Here is a 21,714-nt window from a genome sequence, read left to right on the forward strand (position 1 = left end):
TTACTTTTTTGAGAATTGACAGGAACCGTATTTAAAGTCCTGAAAACAACACCACTAGCCTGAACTTGAACTTTGTTCTTTATTGAAATGTCATATGACATCATTTGGAAATTTGTAAGTATAATAATAAATGATGCATAACATTTCCATCTTTGTTGGACTGCAAGCTGTGCTGGTAGAAGATCGATACGTAGTGTCTGGGACAGGCAGCATTGCATTAAACACCACCCATCCCTCTCCCCTGGAAGACGGTCACATGACATACCACCTGTACCTCACCACTGACCAGCTGCCTGACAAGGAAGAACTGGTGATACCTGGGCCAGTCCAGGAGAAGACTCACATACAGGTTTGTAGTTCTAGGGTAGAAAAGCCAGAAATATTTGGCACAATACTGTAATAAACAGCTGCATTTACTCAAACTCCCAGTCAGGTTGTGCTTTTGCCCAAAGCCTGACTGGCTGAATGATGAAAAAATACCTGCAAGCTTTGACTAAGATGTGGTTTGACAGTTGACAATTACAGGGGCTGTTTTGAAAGGAAATTCCTTACTGCACAAATTCTATGTAATAGGAAAAAAGTCATTGTTAGTCATTGTTATTATTGCATAAAAATATTTTTATATGTGATTTGAAAACATCTACCAGGTCTTTAGGAAATATGGTAAAGAGTATGGAGAAAAGACAAGTCCAAACATATCCTACCATTACTACACACCAAACAGTGCTGGACAGAGGGCACCCAGTGGCAAATGGTCAGCCATTACACCAGAATGTTCGGTCTCCTGCGGCTCAGGTATGACTGTTCATCGTGGCACTAATTTGCAACATTTTATTACGAATGACTATTTATGTCCTAACCTTTAGGCTTCCAAAAAATTGCTTATGTCTGCATGGATGAAAACGCTCATGAGCATTTGGAGGAGGTCTTCTGTGAGTCAACACCCAGACCGCTGCCTCTGGTGAGAGTCTGCATCCAACCAGACTGCCCATCCAGGTAAACCACTTCATGACAACTGGTGTTTTAGTTCAATTTCGTACTTAAGGGAAATGTCTTGATGATTGCAAGTAAGAAAATCCTTAAAGTAGTATTTTTAAGGATAATCCAACCAGGAATAGTATGTCTGCAAATTAAGTGAAGGTTTACCTATTATAATAAATTGATTATGACCCTCTTAGTCCATTCCATCATTCTCAATACAATAACAAATATTAACATTAGTAGGTTAACTAATGCTAACTTAACTAATGTTAACTAATAGTGCAACGGTCACTTGAGAATTGCTTGCTAACTCACTGCTGTTTTGATATTAACAGATCAAATGCTCTATAGATGCCTACAGATTCTCAGTAATGGTTTTTTAATGTCACAATTGCATTGATGTTAAATGGAAATTATGGAAATAATTACTATAATAAACTAGGGGTCATGATATACCTTGTTGACCTTTGGGATAGTCCATTCGTATCAGTCCCTTTCATGTTTTATTGCTATTACCAAATTGTTTTGTTCAAGGATTAGTATATGAAAATTTAAGGAGGTCGAACTTGGAGGTATCACAGCTGCAAATGAACTTGAATTCATGCAGACTGCATTTTTTTGTATTCAGGGTACCTCTGAAGCTTAACGTATGAATTTGGCAGCCGTGAAATAAATATAGTCAAACCACGAACATGAACCAATAATCTGCAAAATCAGATTTTCTCTTTGTCAGGTATACTTTGTTATACTCTGCATATACTCTTTGTTGTACTCTGCAGTTTTGATCTCTTTTTAGTTGAAGTCTGGTTTACTACACGTTACTGCATAGATTTATGTGTGTGTGTGTGTGTGTGTGTGTGTGTGTGTGTGTGTGTGTGTGTGTGTCCTACAGCTGGGAGCAGGGGCAGTTTGGCCCCTGTAGCACTTCATGTGGTGGGGGTGAGCGGTTTCGTCTAGTGAGGTGTCTACAGAGACAGGGTCCAGTGACTATGGAGGTACCATCCTCTAAATGTCCACAGAACTCAGAACCATCTGCTATGGAGACCTGCAACACACAGCCCTGCCCAGCCAGGTAGTGCCTCTGCCATTAGAGACAAGAGCTTTCTACATTGATATTGTGAAGCACATGAAATACATGACATGAACCCACTGTCTGCACAAATGTTTCTGTGATGCAGATGGCATGCATCAGACCCGGGAGAGTGTTCTGCAGTGTGTGGGGCAGGGGAAGCCAGACGGAATGTGTCGTGTATGCAGTTTTACCGTGGCCAGGACTCTGCGGTGGATCCAAGTCTCTGCCTAGAACCTAGACCCCTAGATGTTGTTCACTGCATTATTGACGTCTGCCCTATTGGTTGGGAGACATTGGATAAGGTAACAAATCAATATATTTTTCTAAAATAATGTATTGTGTAAATAACATAAAACATACAAAATAACATACAATATTGTATCTCGTTATTGTAGGCTCAGCAGAAGCATAAGGCTCTTCCTAAACTAATGCCACACTCTATGGCAGATCATATCTATGTGTGGAGTCCTGTGATTGGCCACTGTTCTAAAACTTGCGGAAATGGTAAGATCACTGCATTTAAAATGAAACTATTAAAAATGAAAATTTAATTATTCTGTGTCTGCCTTTAGGCACACTGCAGGTATGGTATTCCTGTGTGGATCACCAGACCAGGTTTGCTGTTCCTGAGTTGCACTGTGACCGATCCAGCAAGCCAGAGGCCCATACAGAAGCCTGCAACTCTATACCTTGTCCTGCTGTGTGAGTTTAGGACCTTAGCTGCTTGTGTGAATTCAAGATTTTTTAAATGTTTTCTGCACCACCTTCAATTTGGCCTGAGAGCATTTCCTGTTTTCCCATCAGGTGGCGCTACATTCAGGAGCCATGCAGTATGTCTTGTGGGGGGGGTGTGGCCCGCAGGGTGTTGTACTGCTCTAGGGAATCAGAGGGGATGGGGTGGGAACAAGTGGTGAGTGATTCAACCTGCCGGTCCATTCCCAGACCTTTGGAGTTAGTGGTGTGCAACTCGGACCCTTGTCCTCCCAGGTACGTAAACGGCATGCTTAGGTTCTCCCACTGAATCCTCTTTCAAATAATTATATAAGCAATGTGATTATAACCATCAAGACCAAAATACCAAAATGGTTCTTCACCAGGCTGTATCAAAGCTGACATATAGAGACATGCTCTTGTGCCTTATACTCAGCTGTCAGTTAATAAATAGATGAAAATTTAGACAGATACTGGCTTGTGTGTGACTGGAAGCAACCTGTTTATTTATCGGGTGGGAGGATGTATCGTTGTACAACAACCTCTCCACTTTGGTGCAAAGGCAATGGGTTTTAGCTTTTAATTAACCCTTTCAAATCCCTGCACATCTCCACAGATGGAAGGTTTGGGAGGTGGGCTCTTGCTCGGCATCATGTGGTCTGGGTGTGGCCGCAAGATGGGTGACCTGCGTTCAGTACGATAAAGGCCTGGAGGGTGAGCGGCCAGAGGAGAAATGTGCTCCGATGAAGAAGCCCCCTACCGCAGTACCGTGTCAAGTACAGTTCTGCACCTTCAGGTGGGAGGTGCAGGAGTGGAGCAAGGTGGAGTACTAATTCCATTTCAGACTTTTGTAAGGAAGGTTTATATTTTATTTTAACTATTTAATACAGTGTCCTCGCTAATTTCCTGCTGTATCCTCTGCTCCTTTTTTGTCTCAGTGCTCTGTGGAGTGTGGCTTTGGAATCCAGTCTAGGACGGTCTCCTGCGTGGGCCCGACTCATCCCAATCCCGTTAGCCCGCTACTGTGCATGCATTTCCCCAAGCCCATCACTGTCCAGGCCTGCCACACAGGAGAGTGCAGTGCCCTTCAGAATATCACAGATCTGACCACAACTCCTCAGCCCACAGTGGGAACCACACAGGGTCACAACACTGGCAGGGTACATATGACCAGAACTTCTTTACATTCAAGCAAGATGAACGCTTGGGACAATCTGAAGACAGCCTTGCATTCACCCAGACCGCTTGGGACGACCCCTTCTCCAACTGAAATCCCAACCCTGCCTCCTCAAACCAGTTAGGTGGTTACGTCATACTCCCGTATCCAGAGCAACTAACAATCAGCATTTACTGGGACAGTCCCCCTGTAGCAACTCGGGGACCAGATGGTCATAAGTTGTCACAGGTTCAGAACTTCTGGTTTTCATCCGAGTGTGTTACCCACTAGGCTACTGTACAATGTAGTACTTTTACTTTACTTTTGAATGACTGCACTCTAAAAGATCATAGCATTTTTTCCAACCATTTCTTGTTCTGCTGACTAACTCCTTTGAAGGAGTTAATTATCATTACATTAGTCCCATTGATCACCTTTGTGAAGTTATTTTGAAAAACGTCCTGATCAGTTATGGATACTTTATCTCGAGACAAAATTTTGTTTAATTTGTAGGTCTGTGTGGACAACTTTTGCTCCAGGCTTCAGGGACGATAGATCTGAGGAATGTCAGACAGATGAGATGCATCATTGCGATTGGTCGGCCTCTGGGTGAAGTCATCAAAATGAGAATTGAATCAAGCACACTGAATTGCAAAGCCAGTGAGTGATGTCTCAAATACAATTTACAACCATGAAGTTCAGTAGAAATAAGTAGAAGTTTCAAGAGCATTTTCACTCCGGCAGAAGAGTATTTGGCCTTCTACGACAGGCTCATACTGATACGAAAATGTGAGAAGATGGCCGGCAGTGAAGTGACCTCTCGCACCAATGTCCTCCTGGTGCGCCAGGGACGACTGGGCTCTGGCAATGGTGTGTTACTCACCTACAGTAGTCTGAAGAACACCAAAAGAAGCCACCATGAAGGTAAGGATGTCTGCAAAGTTGATTTTGACGTTCTGGGTCCATATTGAGATGAGTCCGTAACTGCACCTGAGCATAAACAACTCTGCAGAAGACCCGTTTTCAGACCATATATCACTAAATACCTACAAATAAGTTCGGCCAAAGTGATTATAATGTGTTTGTTTTTCACAGACTGTGACATTCAGTTGTTTGGTCCATTTGGGATTATAGAAAATCCAACCAAAAGCTCCTCCTCAGGATCACAGACATGCAGAGTCTTCATAAACGCACCTCCCTCACGCCGTATTAAGATCCAGGCTCTTAGCATGTTCAACGCCACCTCCACCCATTCCACCTATGTACTGGTAAGACTCACAAGTGCTTGGCAGGTTATAAGAACCATTAGGATTTTGCGCATTTCTCTAAGCCTCTATTTCTTTGTAGATATTGTCTAGACTTGCTCCTTCACCATCTGTTTTCCCAGATCCGCGATGTTGATACCCTGAAGACCACTATGTTTAAAGGCCATCAGCTGTTCCTCTGGATTTCGTCTGGAAGTAGGGCAGAGGTGGAATTCCATGGAGAGTACCAGCAAATCAAAGGGACGTTCCAAGCAGAATATTCCTTTGCTAATTCCTGAGTAAATTTTTATTACATATTACATACATATTTTTGTGTGTAAATGTTTTTCTCTAGGAAAAAATACCAAAATCCGTTTATTTTTCTTTTTGTTTTATTTCCCCAAACATCAGCGATCTGAAATTAGAATTTTTCTATCTTTATTTACTTCAGAATACAGAAAACACTGATAAATAGATCAAGGAATCCTGTAAAGGCACAATAAGTATGATATAGGTGTTCTAATCTCTGAAATTATGTTTAAACACCAGTGTGACACCCTCACCAGTGAACGATAAAAACTGCATCACAACATGGTTTAGGCACAATCTGAAAATCCTGTATTGCTGTTTGTTCTGGGACTGCATTGGTGATGATTATGGTCAAGGCTAATGCAAGTTTTATTCCAGGAAGAACATGATTGTGCACGAAAACACATAAACTGAAATTTAAGGCAACATAAACATAATATATTCAAGCACAAACTGTTAACTATGTCTGCATTGTGTTGACAGTGCATTTCTTATTATATTTGGATCTTTCAGATCACTGAAGTTGTACTGTCTATGCTGGAGGGTCGCAATACTCTTGTTACAGGATTCAGGATTGATCAGGATTCCCTCCATTTGGCATTGCTGACACACTGATAAAAACTCAGCTTCTATCACAAGTGTGACATCTCCACTTCACAACCTCTGGTCGCAATAGATGGCATCATCACAGTCAGGGAGCACGGAACAGCCCCATTATTTGACTTCCACTTACTAGTCCCTGAGGGCTCTCATATGTTGGCCCTGGGAGTCTGCTCCAGCAATGTCTTTATGTCCAACAGGGCATAATCTACGAACCTGGTAAACTTTGTAGCATTTGTGTCTTCACAGCTATTAAAGGCCGACACTGCAAAGTTGATGTGGTTGTCCATTGGATTGTAGCAAACCCCATATCCATCAGGCACCATAGGTCCAAAACACATCACACAGTCGGTTGTAGAGCCCACCTGATCGTCCAAAACATGGACAAATTTTGTTATATTTCTATGAAATTAGAAAAGCTTAAGTCTTTTTATAACATTTGCTATTGAAATGTAAAATATATGTTAATTAAAAACTTTACATTATAATTATAATTCAGTTATAATGATAATTAAATACAATTAATTATTTAGTATTTCAGCAATCATGAAAACATTACAACACACATAGCTGATGGCAACGAGGAAACATTGTGAGACAGAACACACTTATAGGACACTGATACCTGGCTGGTGGAGAGGTTGAAATGCTCAGCCACAGCGTAGGCTGTATCCATGAAGATATCTGGCAGAGAGGTCAGGTCCTCGATCGCCTGCATCTTCAAACCGAGTAGGTGTCTGTCAATGGCCTGTCCATGAATCGCCTGGCCATGACAAAAGACAAAAGCAAATAGCACGAATTGTGTAATTGTCCATATCAACGGTTTCCAGACAAAATTAAATACAAGCCAGTTTTACCAAAAACCCTCACCATGTCTGCATAAACTCTATGCACTTTAATGGCCTTCTCCAGCAGGGTCACCTTCTCTGTGTTCTGTTAATACAAATTACACAATATACTGTGAAGAAAGTGAGAATTGGTGAGCACTAAGGTGCCACTGAGCGAAAAAAACGTCCCCACACACTGCTCCCAGGATATATTTTGCTGTGTGCACCATCGCTGCAGTGTATCACAATGCAAATGACACTTCACTTTCACTGACCTGTTTAGCAGGGTCATCCATGGCCTGAACAAAAGCAAAAGACTCAACAGAGGTGGAGCGGATGGCATCGGTGCGACCTAGATGGAACATCCGCAGAGACGCGCTCTCGTATGTCGAGCAGCAGAACTGGTACATTCTAAAAACACATATGACAAAATAAAGAGGTTAGGTTTACTGTGTTTGACCATGTATAGCACAGACTGTCACGTCAAATAATTTTCCAGTGATTCTGTTAATTCGTGAGTTAAAAAACAAAATTGACAAAATGTTCAATTGTTCAATATAAAAATACTAATTTTTATAGCATTTTCGTTTCGGCTCTTAGTTTACTTGGTGCTATAGAAATAGATTTTGCTTAATTAAGTATAAGTTTATGCATAAAGCAATTAAAATCAGTTACACAGAGCTGACCACACCTGTAGTAGGCGAGTTGCAAAGCCATCTGTATGAAGCCGTCTGGACTCATCTTCTGAGATTTGGGGAAAATCTTACCGAAGTGAGAAAACGAGAGAACTCTCACATCTAAGTCTTGCACCATTCTGTAATACACATTCATCATTACTGTGCTTCTTTTACAGGAATCTCCAAATTCTATCACACAAATAGAAGCAAAAGGAAATCAAACTGCAGACGTCGTTAAAAATATCTGACTACTTCTCTGCTCTTTTTCAAGCACATTGTGACAATTCCGCATCGTGTGGTGTGCTATTTGAGACCGCAGGGTTATTTGTGGTACTCAAGTCGTCAAGTCTATGGTCTAATATGTCAGGACAATTTGGAAAATTGTATGTTCCCAGGGTATGTTCACCATTATTGTGCACACTCTGTGAAGTATCCTACTGGGAACATCCTACTTACTTTTTAACATCACACACTGAAAAAAACATTGTGGCATATATTGTATATGTTATATATCCCGAACATCAACTGTGCTCACATGTTCATGTTTTGCTTGGCTTTCTCAATGTCTTTCTTGATTTCTGGAGTGATGTTGAAGCGCAGCTTCTGAGGCATCGGCAGTGGAATCATGGGGGTCCGTACCTCCTCTGTTCTTTTCCTGTGAAGATACAAACGTGCAACGATTTTAGCTCTGCCATGCGGGAAGAAGAGATCTATCACAAAAAAAAAGTAACAACATAGCTGATTGCATACATGTACTGTACCACGTGATCAACCAAAAACACGATTGGAGGCCCTTCGGCTGGCGCATGCTCGTAGGTCAGTCCACATGACCCGTCCTCTCCAACGATGAACTGCAGAAGGCCAAATATGACACTTAGACAGAGAATGGGATCGACCTACAGAGCCCCGGCTTTGAAGCGCTGACCTGCAGAGTCTTATCAAACCAGCGGTTGCCGCTGTTCCAGCGACTGCCCCCGCCGTGCAACATTTGGGCGGCCACCCGACTGTGATACAGCTCGTCCGATACGCTCGGCATGGGGGCATCCAGGCACACGGTGAAGATGCTCTTCTGGATGGCCCGCACTGACTCCTTGTTTGTCTTGTCTGAAGACAAAAAAAAAAAAAAACAACTCTTCCTGAGTCTCATTATCACCAGAATCAGCAGTGGCTCACACAGACACTCCTGTGGACCCACGCAAGAAACTTCTCACTGGCTTTTAAAATTCATTTTTCATTTCATAAATGAACGCCATGGTAACCAAGTGCCCTATTGCTCCTGCCGCCGAACTCTGAACAGCCGCACCCAAGCTCGCACGCTCTCCTTCTCTCGCTGCCTTCCTGCATTGCGGAGCATCTTCACTCTGCTGCACCCAGCTTTCCAGCTTCTCCACCCAACTCAGGGACGTCTGCTTTGCACCTTCTGATCCAGCCCGTGACAGTTTTTTGTTTACACGGAGCAGCGTTTTTATCATGTGAGCTTCGTCCAGTTTCGTCCCTAAAAAGTGAACCACTTCACAGAAGAACACCGCAAGAAAAACTTCAACAGCTGAGACCCGACCAGCCAGACATCACAATCAAGCAAGAATCACGGGACAGTGGGAGAAATTCCCCTTGATCTTTCTCCAGAACATGGTATGAGAAGAAGGCCTGGCTAACCGGCTGTCCTGAGACTGGAGCTTTATATTGTTTCCCCTGCTTCCTCTTTCAGACGACAGGTACAGAGCATGACAGGTATTACAGATCTAAAACACTTCCTTGAGAAGGCATGAAAGCACAAACACACTAAGAGCCAGATGGAAAATACCATGCTTCTTGCAATGTGAATATAGTTACACATCTTTACATTTACAGCATTTATCAGACGCTCTTATCCAGAGCAACTTACAATCAGTAGTTACAGGGACAGCCCCCCCCTGGAGCAAGTTAGGGTTAAGTGTCTTGCTCAGGGACACAATGGTAGTAAGTGGGATTTGAACCCGCTAGCCTACTACCACCCCTTAAAGCAGGCTGCAGGATAGGAACACAAAGGGGAAGTTTGCCTTCATCAAGAACCTGCTGCGAGGAGACAAATTTGAGGAGTTCCCTGAAGTAGCGGTCAGCACCACCACAGATGCTTATCCAGTGCTGAACCAAAACTGAACTGTTCCTCATTTACAACAACAATGCTGGTGCTGTGGCTCTGGTCCAACTCTTTGTGTAGAGCCTTCAGGACATCTTTTCAGAGGCTTTAGCACTGCTGAATTTCTTAAATACCACTCCAATGACAACAGCTGAAGCTGGGAGGAGCTTTTCAACTCACACACACACACACACACACACACACATATATATATATATATATATATATATACGAATATATAAGAATAGTGCTTTGACCCCCCCTTCCAAATAACTTCTTCAGCTGCCACTTCTTAGTGACACCCCTCTCTGTCAAAATCACAAATTGTGCACACATATTTTAGCCAGTTAAGAGTCTAACTTGGGGTATTTTCGCCCATTTGTCCTTGCAAAGGTCTTCTAGTTCTGCAGGATTCTTGTGACATCTTCCATGCACCGCAAGGCTTGCCAAGACTTTTTCATGCCGCTGTAATGTCTGTTCTGTTCGGTTTCCCTCATTCATGTGGAAGTAGAATATGTTGGCAAAAAGGCCTGAAAGTCACTGAGAACCACTCAATGATATGCTGTACAGATATAAATGTTTCACCATCATTCTGGGAACTTCTGAGCTTGGCAATTTGACTTTTTTCCGCATCTGTCATATTAATGAAAAATGCTGGAAATTCCTCACATTTCTTAGAAGATTATCTCACTGGCCATGTCTCACCTTTGATGAGGTTGTTGTAGGCCTTCCCCCAGGTATTACGGTGCTGGGAGCTCAAGATGCCAATGGGCTCTTTATTGGACTGCAGGGAGGAGTTCCAAATCTTCTCTAGCTGAACACAGATCTGGTCGACTGTCAGTGGGGTACCGTCACTGTTATAAACATCTAGGACAAAAAACTTCCAGAAAAAAAACACAAGTAAACCATGACAACAGTAAAACTCGAATGAAAAAAGACCAAAAAATCTTTTCAGTTTGATATTTGTACCTGGAAGTTATGGACAACTGTGATGTGAGTTGGAGGCGTCTTGCCAACTGCATGATTCACGACTGAATCTTTTTTAGGTCCAGGAATACGGCATGAGGACAGCACCTGGTAATATTGGTCCATACAGAGTGGCTTCCCGCCTAGGTACTCCACAGGCAAAGTGTCACTATAACAAAGGGCGTCTGAATCAGTGGAGACACTATTAGTACATTTTATGTATTACATGCTGACAACATCCTGTGAGTCTTGTGGACTGCACTCACTTGTCAATCATTGTCTTGAAATCCAAAACTCCTGCGATTAATTTAGAAGCAAACCTTTAAAGAATAAAAAAAGAACATCTGAAGTGAACAGAACGTCTCAGATTGCCTTCCGGTATTTGCTGTTGAACACAGTATAATACTTTCTCTTTAGTTGTGCTTAAAATAGACAGATTGCAAAGAGAAGCGTGTGCAAAGGTCAGTGTGGAATCCAAATCCCAAGATCGAGCTGTTCAGCTGGTGGCCTCTTTTAACACTTAACCTTATCTTTCCGGCTTTTCAAGAACAGGGCCAGAATGGAAGGACCTGTTCTTCATTTGATTACGGATTGATCTGATAACCTTAACGTCACGGGGTTTTTTTTTTATTTATTTCAGTGATGCACTGCTCACCTCATTTGCCCCTGGCGATCCTGGAAGTGCATTCTGGGAAGCACCACTCCAGGGCTGGTGTACACGGCAACGGGCATGCGTGAGTCTAAGTATGCTGACTGCATCCACCATTCAGACAGCTGAACCAGAAAAGATAAGGAAGATAATCGATATATAATTTCCTTCCTTTTCAGTGACAAACTGCTATCTAATATCATAGCAAATGGTGTTATAATGTATTGTGTTACAAAAATGTAAATGAACGAAGCTGATCCACGTGGACACATCCTAAAATTACAATTTCACATTTGCAATTCAAGGACAAATGTCCCCCACTGATCACTTCCTACTTGACATACTGAGAACATTTTGTGCTTTGCTCAACACTGGGCAGCTTTGAGGTAATTATGGTACATATATGATAAAAGAGAGTACCCAGTTCTCTGTCTTCCGAGCTCGCCGCTCCAGGCCTTTTTGCAACCTCTCTCCCACCCCGCCAGACCTCACAAACTCGGCAACCAGTTTGTGAGTGTGGCTCAGCTCCTCCTCACTGAGAAGCGGCTCCAGCACGGCCAGGTAGCGCTCGCAGGTCTGCTTCAGCGGCGGAACTGGCAGCTTTGGAAGACCCTCCTGATGGACAACCGGTCGCTGGGGCATCTGCAGCACAGTCATCGGCTTCACCAGGCGCGAGGGCTGCGGCAGGCCCCACCTGGTCTGCAGAAAAGGCAAATAGTTTGCCATAAGTGCTCTAAAACACAAATAAGTCACTTATATACTTACATGTATAAGTGACAGTTTTGCATTTTGCTGATCTATCTGTTCTTCTATTTCTATATGTCTATTCATCTATTATCAAATCGAGTAATAAGCTACATATACATACATTGGTTAAATACACCATGTCCTGAGGACATGTGAACAGCAGCACTACCCCACACTGTGCTGCTGTGTTGTTATTATTATTATAATCATATCATGTCATATCACTACTAATACTACTATCATTACTATGACAGTATATCATATACCATATTACATTTACAGCATTTATCAGACACCCTTATCCAGAGCGACTTACAATCAGTCGTTACAGGGACTGTCTCCCTGGAGCAACATGGCAAGTGTCTTGCTCAGGGACACAATGGTAGTAAGTGGGATTTGAACCTGGGTCTTCTGGTTCATAGGCGAGTGTGTTACCCACTAGGCTACTACCACCAATATACACTATATACACTATCCATACACAGATATATTGTTGAACTTGTTGACCTGGTTTGTCTCGACCTGCACTATTCTGGACAATGTACTTTGTCTTATGTCTTTTTGCACAATATGAATCCCCGAAGATTCGCAGTCTCGTCTCTCTGTGTACATTGTACGTTGTGAAATGAACAGTCCCTGCTCCTTTGCACTTCTCTACCCTTTGCATGCTCACCGCGATCAGTAATTTCGAGAGCGCGATCGGAAGCGATTCCCATTGTCTGATATTTTCGGTCTGGCCCAGGACACCCTGCCTTGCCCGGTCTGCAATGGCAGGCACGCACGAAGCACAACGCTCTGGATAAGGGCGTCTGATAAACGCTGTAAACGCATCTGCGCAGCGAACACGCCCTTTAAACGCACCAAGTTCATATTCCTGCTCCAAAATGGACAACCGTGAAGGCACGGGCGGGTCGTTTAAGAAAAGTTCGTATCACTCCTGTCGGGCATCCACTCGTGCAATCTACGAAGTCGTTTTAACCCGCACGCGTTCATTCGGTGATTGCAGGGCCGTACCGAGCGGCCGGAGGGACGGCATGCTGACCTGTCACGCGTTACGCGTTTATAAGACTGTAACAGGCTTATTTTGTGACCAGGCTCCGTCATGGCGCGCCTCGGTGGGCGGTGACCCCGTTCGCGCCGCTCGCGTCCCCGAACGCGAACGGACATCCTTTCGGTCAGTCGCCGAGCTGCATTTCACTCACCGCCGTCCTGGCAAGGAGACCCAGCATGGTGGTCGGAGCTGCGAAACTCACGCTGCCGTCATGCCGCTCGCCCCAAGGACGGACTCCTTCGCCCCCGCGGCTCGGCAATCTCCGCCGCTCTTCGGGCACCTTCGGCGGCTGATTCCGAATCCGGTCGAGAGCGCAGGGCCAGAGCCGACCCAGTTTTTAAAATGCATTTTTCTATTGTACCCATGTGTTTTTGGAATAGGCATCAGCTTGTATCCCGCTTTCTATGTATCTTGCATATATGGCTCATTCGACTAGGCTATTAAATATTTTATATTCTTTCATAAGTGGAAGACCCAGCACAGGATGTACTTCCTTAGGCAACTGAAGAATTACAGTCTTCCACAGGAGCTGCTGACCCAGTTCTACACTGCAGTCATTGAGTTCTTCCTGGGCTCCTCCATCACAGTCTGGCGTGGAGCAGCTACTGAACAGGACAGAAACCGACCGCAACAGACTGGACGGGCGGCAGACAATGTGACTGGTGTCCCCAGGAAATGGGCAGGGAAGATCATCACAGATCCCTCACCACCTGGACACACACCCTGCTGACAATACAGACAATACAGAACCCTGCAGTTTTTCACCTCACCTTCACCCTCCTAAACAACTGAACTGTTACAATTGCACTTAATGTACACTTGTATTATCTTAATAATCTGTAATCTTTGTATTTTTGTGTATATAAGATTTTTTTTATATGGTATATTGTTGTTGTTTATGTGCTTGAGAGACACGATCGGCAGGAATCAGATTCCTTGTATGTGTTCACTCACTTGGCCAATAAACGTAATTCTGATTCAGATTCTTTCATGACTCATGACTATTGTAGAGTACAATAATAATAATAATAATAACAAAAAGGTATTGTTTGAGATCCAGGGTCTGTCGATCTTTGTTGCATCTGACGTTTATAGCATTTTTATCAGACGCCCTTATCCAGAGTGACTTGAAAGTATAGTGTCAGGGACAGACGCCCTGGAGCAACTCAGGGTTAAGTATCTTGCTCATGGACACTGTGAACCTGTGATTCTTTGTGCTCTTCTGATTCATAGGCAAGTGTGTTGCCCACTAGGCTACTTCCACCCACGCCAGATATTACTTACGGCTGCATGGCATTGGAAAGTGTCACATGAAAGGCACATGCATTCATAAATAGTGCAGCTGACATACACTTTTCAGTCACATGACTGAACCTCACATGGCTTTGTGAACTCAAATATACGACATTATGTGTGTTTACTGTAAGTTGAGCCGCAGCAGGTCACGTGAGTGCAAGTTTGGAGATTCCAAACCTCAGCGCAGCAGTTTCCTCGCAGAAACTCCAGGCCCCTCCTTTTCGGGCACTTCCTCCTTCCCTGGGCAGGAAAATGCACATATAAAAGCGCGGCAACGTTTGAAAGCTCCGCAACGTTTGGCTTCAGGATGATGCTGTTCCACGCTGCCTGTTGGTTCCTTCTGCTGAGTCTGAGCACAGCGCGTCCGGTGGCAAGCACAAATGATCGGCCAATTATCGGTAGGCTCACGGTTATCCAATTGAACAGTTTGCACGTTGTATGGACTCGCTTTTTCAAAGGGCGTTGAAAACACTGTAATTGCCTTCTAGGGATTCTAACCCAGGAGGTTGCAGACGATGACATGAAACCTTTTGGCAAGACCTACATCCCTGCCTCCTACGTGAAATACCTGGAGTCAGCGGGGAGCAGAGTGATGCCAGTCACGTAGGATGCTGCTGTCACAACTTTTTTTTTTTTTTCTTAGTGTGAAGGTGAATTTATACATGTTTTGTGTGTCACTGCTATAGGTTAAATCAGACTGAGGCGGAATATAAAAACATCTTCAAGGCAATTAATGGGTAAGATTTGAGGTATCATTCTCTAACTGATTTTAAAATGATTGGAAGTTTCAGGTCTGTCCCCACAGGCTCTACAGTAAGTTCTTAGACACGAATACAAAGCAGTAAAAACTCCTTTTAACTAAGCTGATAGCAAAACACAAAAACGTGTGTCAAACATTGTCAACAGTGTCAAATATTGATTTACCTAAACTGTATATAATTTCCTTATTTTCACCACATTATGTGGTTTTTGTGGGGTGGTAGTAGCCTAGCGGGTAACACACTCGCCTATGAACCAGAAGACCCAGGTTCAAATCCCACTTACTACCATTGTTTCCCCCTCAGCAAGACTCTTAACCCTAAGTTGCTCCAGGGGGAACTGTCCCTGTAACTACTGATTGTAAGTCGCTCTGGATAAGGGCGTCTGATAAATGCTGTAAATGTAAATGTAAATGTATAGATAAAGAAGCTCTGGTATACTACTGTTCTTTAGATAGCAGCAGTTTTAAAACCTTTGTCTAACGATTCCTTTACATACTTTAACAATTTTGCTGTGCCCATGTTTTAATCTTTCAGAGCAAGCATAAACTAGTTCCACATTCCACCGTCGTCATTAAACATTCATGACCATATCCTCTTTGTTTTTCACTAGAATTGATGGTGCTGTTTTGCAATGTTGTGTCAGTGTTATAAGCAGAATAAGGTTCTTGTATAACCATGAACATGAATCCGTATAGACATGAAACCCAACTGGTTCCATTCCTCTAGGTGCCTTCCAGGCTGATTCATGAGCCAGAGTGCAGGATCAGTGTAGGTAGGATCAGTTTAGGCAACACATTAAGCATTAGAGAATTAAAATAATTAAATACCAAATAATGCTCTGATATTAATACTGACGAGAATCGCAGGTTACCAAAGGTTCACCGATTTCCACCTGACATGGGCATGAGTTTTTTTTAGTGACAGTGATATTTTTTGCTTCTTTTATTTGAAACAACAACATTTGAAACGGTATAATCACAGACCACAGACGTGCCCGAGGCGCTGGGTGCAGTTCTGGATTTTTGAGGAATGATGTCCTGTAGATGGCAGCATTGCCTTCTATTAACCATCCTGGTGCAAAGACAAAGAAATATGAATCTTTGGTTTGGCCTTAATTAATTCGTCAGTTAGTTTTCTGATTCTGATTCACAAGAAAGTCTTCAAACTTGCTTCAAGGGTAAAACTGCTGGCAGCACTGCTTAATCACACTACAGGAACGGTCCGCCTCATACCATCATATGCCATCATGGGCTGACACTTTTCAGGGGCTAATTTTTGTGGTAAAATATGCATTGTGCTAATATTACATTATGGAACAAATCAAACTGCAAATTAGCAATTAAAAAATATATAGTTGTCACATACATCAAAGCGTGTGAATTATCCCAAAGAATGAGCCAGAGCTGACATACAGTATAACAGCAGAATCAAGTTTTTGCACAGTTCATGTTCATGTTCTCAGGCTCTGGAAACTCACTTGAAGTGAGGGATGTAGTGGCAATGGTGGTTTGTGTTTTTCCATTGAACTACTTATTCTTTTTTGCCTGACTCAGCCTGTTGCTCATTGGAGGATCAGTGGACCTGGAGACATCGGCCTTTGCACAGACTGCCAAGATTTTCTACAGGTTTGCTCTTAAGGTAATTAATTACCAGTAAGTCTGGTGATGGGAATGTTTATACAGTACAGGCTAAAAGGTTGGACACACCTTCTCATTCGATGTGTTTTCTTTATTTTCATGACCATTTACATTGGTAGATTCTCACTGAAGGCATCAAAACTATGAATGGACACATGTAGAGTTGTGTACTTAACAAAAAAGTGGAGACCTGGTCTCCACAGTCACCGGACCTGAACCCAATCCAGATGGTTTGGGGTGAGCTGGACGGCAGAGTGAAGGCAAAGGGGCCATCAAGTGCTAAACACCTCTGGGAACTCCTTCAAGACTGTTGGAAAAGCATTTCAGGTGATGACCTCTTGAAGCTCATCGAGAGAATGCCAAGAGTGTGCAAAGCAGTAAGCAGAGCAAAGAAACTAGAATATAAAACATGTTTTCAGTTATTTCACCTTTTTTTTAAGTACATAACTCCACATGTGTTCATTCATAGTTTTGATGCCTTCAGTTAGAATCTACCAATGTAAATGGTCATGAAAATAAAGAAAACACATTGAATGAGAAGGTGTGTCCAAACTTTTGGCCTGAACTGTATATGGTTCACACCCATAAATGTAACTTTTGCTCTTGCATGTGCCACATAGTTGATGAATAAAGTGAATTATTAATCAGTAATTAAATGATTGTAATAAGGTGCTGCCTTTCTGCTTTACACAGGCTAATGATATTGGTGACTACTTCCCCATTTGGGGAACATGTCTCGGCCTTCAGTTACTAACTGTGCTGGTGGCTGAAGAGAATGTCTTGAGCAGAACGCCGGCTGAGAACATAGCGCTAGCCCTGAACCTCAGCACAGGTATATGCATCTGATACCATTGCTCTGTTTTACAAGATCATCCTATTTGCTGTGGAGAAGATAGCATTTCCTCTCCATCTCAGAACAAAAACACATTTGAAGTCTTTAATGGGTGCAACTTTTAATGGAATTTTAGCAGGATGCAAAATGAATAGGAAAACAGCTGGTGCATGAAAGTCTTTATTGACCAATAAAAGAAAAAAAAACTAATTTTAAACAAAATAACTATAGGGGGAATATGGAAACGCTAACCCTAACCCAGTGTTTGGGGTTCTGGCATCACACCTACAAATTTGGGTCCTGAATTTGAAGTGACATGATTGTCACTGTGATACACTGCACCACAGCACCTGGTGCACACAACAAAATGTGTCCTCTACATTTGACCATCACCCTTGGTGAGCAGTGGGCAGCCATGAAATGAGGGAGCAGTGTGTGGGAACAGTACCTTGATCAGTGGCACCTCAGTGGCACGTCAGTGGCACCTTGGTTCAGGATTTGTGACCTTCAAATTATGTGCTCGGGGGTAAAACGAAAGATCCCCACACACTGCTCCCTGGAGGACACATTTCGTTGTGTAAACTGTGTGCAGTGCAGTGCATCACAATGACAAAAAACACATAGATTAATTGTAAACTAATTTAAATATCAAACTACACACAAACTGTTTGGATTCCGATGTCAAATTTAGCCCCTTTATGACTGACATCTGTGAAATCAGTGTCAACAGGAAGAAGCCATTAGGTCTTAAATTAGTATTTTGCAGGCCATGTCACAAATTCTTTCCTTCTGATTCTGGTTTTTCATGTTCACCCTTATTTCATTTAACATATTTAGTCACCAAAAGCCACTGAAGTGGAGATACATACTGTTGTACAAATGTTATATGCCAGTGAAAATGTGTAGAACATGACATGCAAATACTGACCGACACACTCACCCCTTATAGCACTGAGGGTTTTGACATTTGGTCATACAAATGATGACACCTTTTCTCATTTCTGTAATGTTTAATGTTTCTAGTCCACTTCACCACCTTATCAAACATGAAAAGGCCAGAATCCATACCTTCTCTCTGAAATTAATCATTTTCCTTTCATCTTCCTTCCACTTAAATGTCTGCACTATTCTTTGTTTTTTCCTGATGTGGCCCATGGCACATTTACCGTTGCAAACGTTTACCATGCAAACGTATGGAAATACATTACAGAGAAATGATTTTTAAGTCTTACAAATGTGAACATTTGTCTTCTGTCTCTTCTGTACCAGAGGCGCACTCCAGTCGGATGTTTGAAAAATTTCCTCCCGACATTTTGGCGTCTTTGTCCCAGGAGCCGTTAACAGGAAATTTCCATCATTATGGAGTAACCAAGGAGGTGTGGCCTGATTTCATTATAATGACATAATACATCATTTTGTACAGACCACAACAGATGCAACTTTTTAATGTTAAGTAAAAAATACTGCCTGTATCATCTGCCTAACAACTGAAAATGTATGTGTATTAATTGTATGTTGCTTTTTAGGATTTCAGAAACAACGTTAAACTACGGGAGTTCTTCTCAGTACTGTCCACAAACACAGCAATAGATGGATCGGTCTTTGTTTCAACCATGGAAGGTACAACATATTTTCCATCCTTGAAAAAACAGAAGCAACGATGTGAAAATGCACAGTGTGCCCTCTTCCTCATAAATCACTTAATCAACTTGAGCCCTTAACAAAAATCCATTTTAATCAAGAATGGAAAAAATGTACAAAAAAATCTTGAGGAGGGTACAAGTTTAATGTGCTTTTCTGCAAATGTTTGCAAACAAGGGAAAAAATATCCTTTCTACGGAGTCCAGTGGCATCCTGAAGTTAACCGTTTCCAGTGGAATCCCGGCTACCAGTTCCCACATTCAGAAAATGCAGTTCGCGTGTCGTCTCTACTGGCCGAATTTTTTGTCGGCGAAGGTGAACAATTTTCTCTCTCTCTCTCTCTTTTTTTAACAGAATAAAACCATTAAAACAATAATTAAGTTTTTCTATTTGATATACCCATCTATATTCATTTCTGTGTTCATTAAGGAAAGAAAAGCCTGCACCACTTCAGCAGCCCAAACGAAGAAAGCAAGGCTCTTATATACAACTTCAACCCTGTTTATGTAGGAAACATTACTGCATATGAGCAGGTCTATTTTTTCTAAGAAGAGAACAAAAGCAGCAACTTGGTGTCATTCCCTAATGTGGTTCCACTGGAACCTGCACAACTTCTTTTTTAAAAAAATGTGTTTTTCCCTAACAAGTCCAGTATTCACGTATTCCTCACTTATGTTCTTTTAAAAACTGAGAATAAATCACAAACTGAACCTCAGCAACAGATGTTGAAATGTGTCTTTTGCTATAGGCCTATCTTTCTATTGCCACGTTATGGAAATCCTCATGCTTTTGACCTTTGGGTTCAGCTATTGTATTTCTCTTGAATGTTTCTCTTGTGTTCCACAATGCACCCAACATCCAGTAGTTGATTTTTCTCTTTACTTTGTTGCATCAAATGTCTGCGATCATGTCAGACGTTCCCTTCATAAATTCAGTGCCTGACCTCAGATTCACATGTACAGCACAATTGGATTTCATCATTCAAATAATATCCACCATTCTGGTGTGCATATTGATACTACAGTGTTTCCCTTTTCCGTGTCGGGCCTCTAGCCTAAAGCGCTGGACTCCTTGCGATAATTGTCTGTCCAGTGTACCCTGCATTGTCCCATTTTGAATGGACATCTGTGCTGCGGGCATCCGGGCTTTTGTTTCTGTTGTCTGTTTCCGATATTGTGTGCCATGTTAAGGATCGCTTTTGGACAATTGTGATTTGAAGCTATTTACAGCCCTCTGCCCAATCTGGCAACATTGTTCCAGCATGTCCAGATGTTGCTGTAGAGCTTGCCCACTGCCCTGGCAAGCTCATTACCATACATAGTTAATGAAGGCAGTGTAAATGAGGCCCTGCATACATATTGTAATGTTTCCTTGCATGCACATTGCTAAAGACACGTGAAATTCATCTGCACTTCATCTCAAAACGTTGTAATTAACACCCACTGCATCGCTGTGCTGGTTTCTGTTTACATGGAGGATGCTGTGAACTGTGAAATTAACCAATCAAGCGCTCTTGCCTATTCGCTCATCCAGGTAGTGTATGATGGCAATACTTGTTTAATGCAAAATCTGCTGTTCATTATACTTGCTGGCGTGTGATTTGATGTCTTTTAACTTATTACAAGAAAAGGTGTGTGTGTGTGTGTGAGGCATGCATTCATTTTCAGGAAAGGGCAGCACAAAAGGTGTTGCAACTCCAATGTTAAACCTCTGACATTATCAAGGTGTTATTTGCATCTGCTTGGTTTCTGGAATTAAAATGTTCAGTCAAAGGTCTCTGATGATTACAGATTACAGTCAGCACACTTAAAAAATACTTCTGCTTTCACCCCTGGATGAATCAATAAGTAATTTCCAGGTCCTTCACATACACTGAAAAATGTGAACCTGGCTAAAACAAATTGAAGTAATCTGCCACTCCTCTAATATTTAAGCATTGACATCTTGTAAATAAACAGGTTACAGCAGGTTTGATTGGTTTATTTACTAGATGTCAATGCTAAAATATTAGGAGTGGCAGATTACTTCCATTTTTAAAACTTTAACCAGTGTTCACTTTTCTCAGTGTAAATAATCGAAATACTGATTTTTCCCCAAATGGGTGATTTGCACAATGTGGTTATAGCTTCCATCAATGTTAGCACATTTTTAGACTTTTTTGTGCATTTTTTAAATGAAAGTCAACGGATTGAAACACAGCACACAGTGCCACAACGAAATGTACATTTACCCATCACCCTTGGTGAGCAGTGGGCAGCCATGACAGGCGCCCGGGGAGCAGTGTGTGGGGACGGTGCTTTGCTCAGTGGCACCTCAGTGGCACCTTGGCAGCTCGGGATTCTGATTACGGGTCCACTTCCTTACCCGCTAGGCCACCACTGCCCCTGTCTCTTCAAATCTTCAACTTGACTTCAAATCCAGGCCTTGTTTTACAGCAC

At 42.4% G+C, this 21,714-nt stretch overlaps 3 protein-coding genes across 3 annotated transcripts in view; 2 read left to right on the forward strand and 1 right to left on the reverse strand.

Annotated features, from left to right (window-relative positions):
• Window positions 1-6,180, forward strand: part of adamts13 (ADAM metallopeptidase with thrombospondin type 1 motif, 13) — a 27,665-nt gene extending 21,485 nt beyond the window's left edge. Inside the window, exons 17-30 of the mRNA XM_028996455.1 lie at window positions 168-349; window positions 648-795; window positions 867-996; window positions 1,874-2,053; window positions 2,160-2,355; window positions 2,449-2,557; window positions 2,626-2,755; window positions 2,858-3,040; window positions 3,381-3,585; window positions 3,703-4,060; window positions 4,434-4,580; window positions 4,665-4,844; window positions 5,016-5,188; window positions 5,308-6,180. Of these exons, the coding sequence (XP_028852288.1) occupies window positions 168-349; window positions 648-795; window positions 867-996; window positions 1,874-2,053; window positions 2,160-2,355; window positions 2,449-2,557; window positions 2,626-2,755; window positions 2,858-3,040; window positions 3,381-3,585; window positions 3,703-4,060; window positions 4,434-4,580; window positions 4,665-4,844; window positions 5,016-5,188; window positions 5,308-5,463 (2,477 nt within the window). The 3' untranslated portion in view covers window positions 5,464-6,180. The remainder of the gene's footprint in view (window positions 1-167; window positions 350-647; window positions 796-866; window positions 997-1,873; window positions 2,054-2,159; window positions 2,356-2,448; window positions 2,558-2,625; window positions 2,756-2,857; window positions 3,041-3,380; window positions 3,586-3,702; window positions 4,061-4,433; window positions 4,581-4,664; window positions 4,845-5,015; window positions 5,189-5,307) is intronic.
• LOC114800167 (carnitine O-acetyltransferase) lies at window positions 5,539-13,417 on the reverse strand. The gene is made up of 14 exons (XM_028997314.1): window positions 13,261-13,417; window positions 11,732-12,010; window positions 11,318-11,436; window positions 10,929-10,982; window positions 10,666-10,831; window positions 10,402-10,576; window positions 8,503-8,681; window positions 8,328-8,428; window positions 8,113-8,232; window positions 7,592-7,714; window positions 7,176-7,311; window positions 6,944-7,006; window positions 6,699-6,836; window positions 5,539-6,438 (listed from the first exon to the last, which is right to left on the reverse strand). Exons 1-14 carry the CDS (start codon window positions 13,285-13,287, stop codon window positions 6,223-6,225), a joined length of 1,896 nt encoding a protein of 631 aa, XP_028853147.1. The 5' UTR covers window positions 13,288-13,417; the 3' UTR covers window positions 5,539-6,222.
• A 1,294-nt stretch (window positions 13,418-14,711) lies between these two features.
• LOC114799783 (gamma-glutamyl hydrolase) lies at window positions 14,712-20,123 on the forward strand. Its single transcript, XM_028996654.1, has 9 exons — window positions 14,712-14,803; window positions 14,894-15,008; window positions 15,092-15,142; window positions 16,720-16,804; window positions 17,497-17,635; window positions 18,905-19,011; window positions 19,162-19,255; window positions 19,454-19,591; window positions 19,706-20,123. The coding sequence occupies exons 1-9, from the start codon at window positions 14,713-14,715 to the stop codon at window positions 19,822-19,824; spliced, it is 939 nt and encodes a 312-aa protein (XP_028852487.1). The 5' UTR covers window position 14,712; the 3' UTR covers window positions 19,825-20,123.
• Window positions 20,124-21,714: the final 1,591 nt, after the last annotated feature.

Source organism: Denticeps clupeoides, chromosome 11 (genome assembly GCF_900700375.1).
Source record: "Denticeps clupeoides chromosome 11, fDenClu1.1, whole genome shotgun sequence".
NCBI classification, from domain to species: domain Eukaryota; kingdom Metazoa; phylum Chordata; class Actinopteri; order Clupeiformes; family Denticipitidae; genus Denticeps; species Denticeps clupeoides.

Excerpts from the sequence above, each read along its gene's own strand:
- LOC114800167 (XM_028997314.1), bottom strand. The coding sequence starts at position 13,287 with ATGCTGGGTCTCCTTGCCAGGACGGCG. Across the intron at positions 12,011-13,260 it reads GTCTCCTTGCCAGGACGGCG|ACCAGGTGGGGCCTGCCGCA; the intron begins GTGAGTGAAATG and ends CCTTTTCTGCAG. Across the intron at positions 6,837-6,943 it reads ATAGAGTTTATGCAGACATG|GCGATTCATGGACAGGCCAT; the intron begins GTGAGGGTTTTT and ends TGTCATGGCCAG.
- LOC114799783 (XM_028996654.1), top strand. The coding sequence starts at position 14,713 with ATGATGCTGTTCCACGCTGCCTGTTGGTTCCTTCTGCTGAGTCTGAGC. Across the intron at positions 19,012-19,161 it reads ATTATGGAGTAACCAAGGAG|GATTTCAGAAACAACGTTAA; the intron begins GTGTGGCCTGAT and ends GTTGCTTTTTAG. Across the intron at positions 19,256-19,453 it reads CTTTGTTTCAACCATGGAAG|GGAAAAAATATCCTTTCTAC; the intron begins GTACAACATATT and ends TTTGCAAACAAG.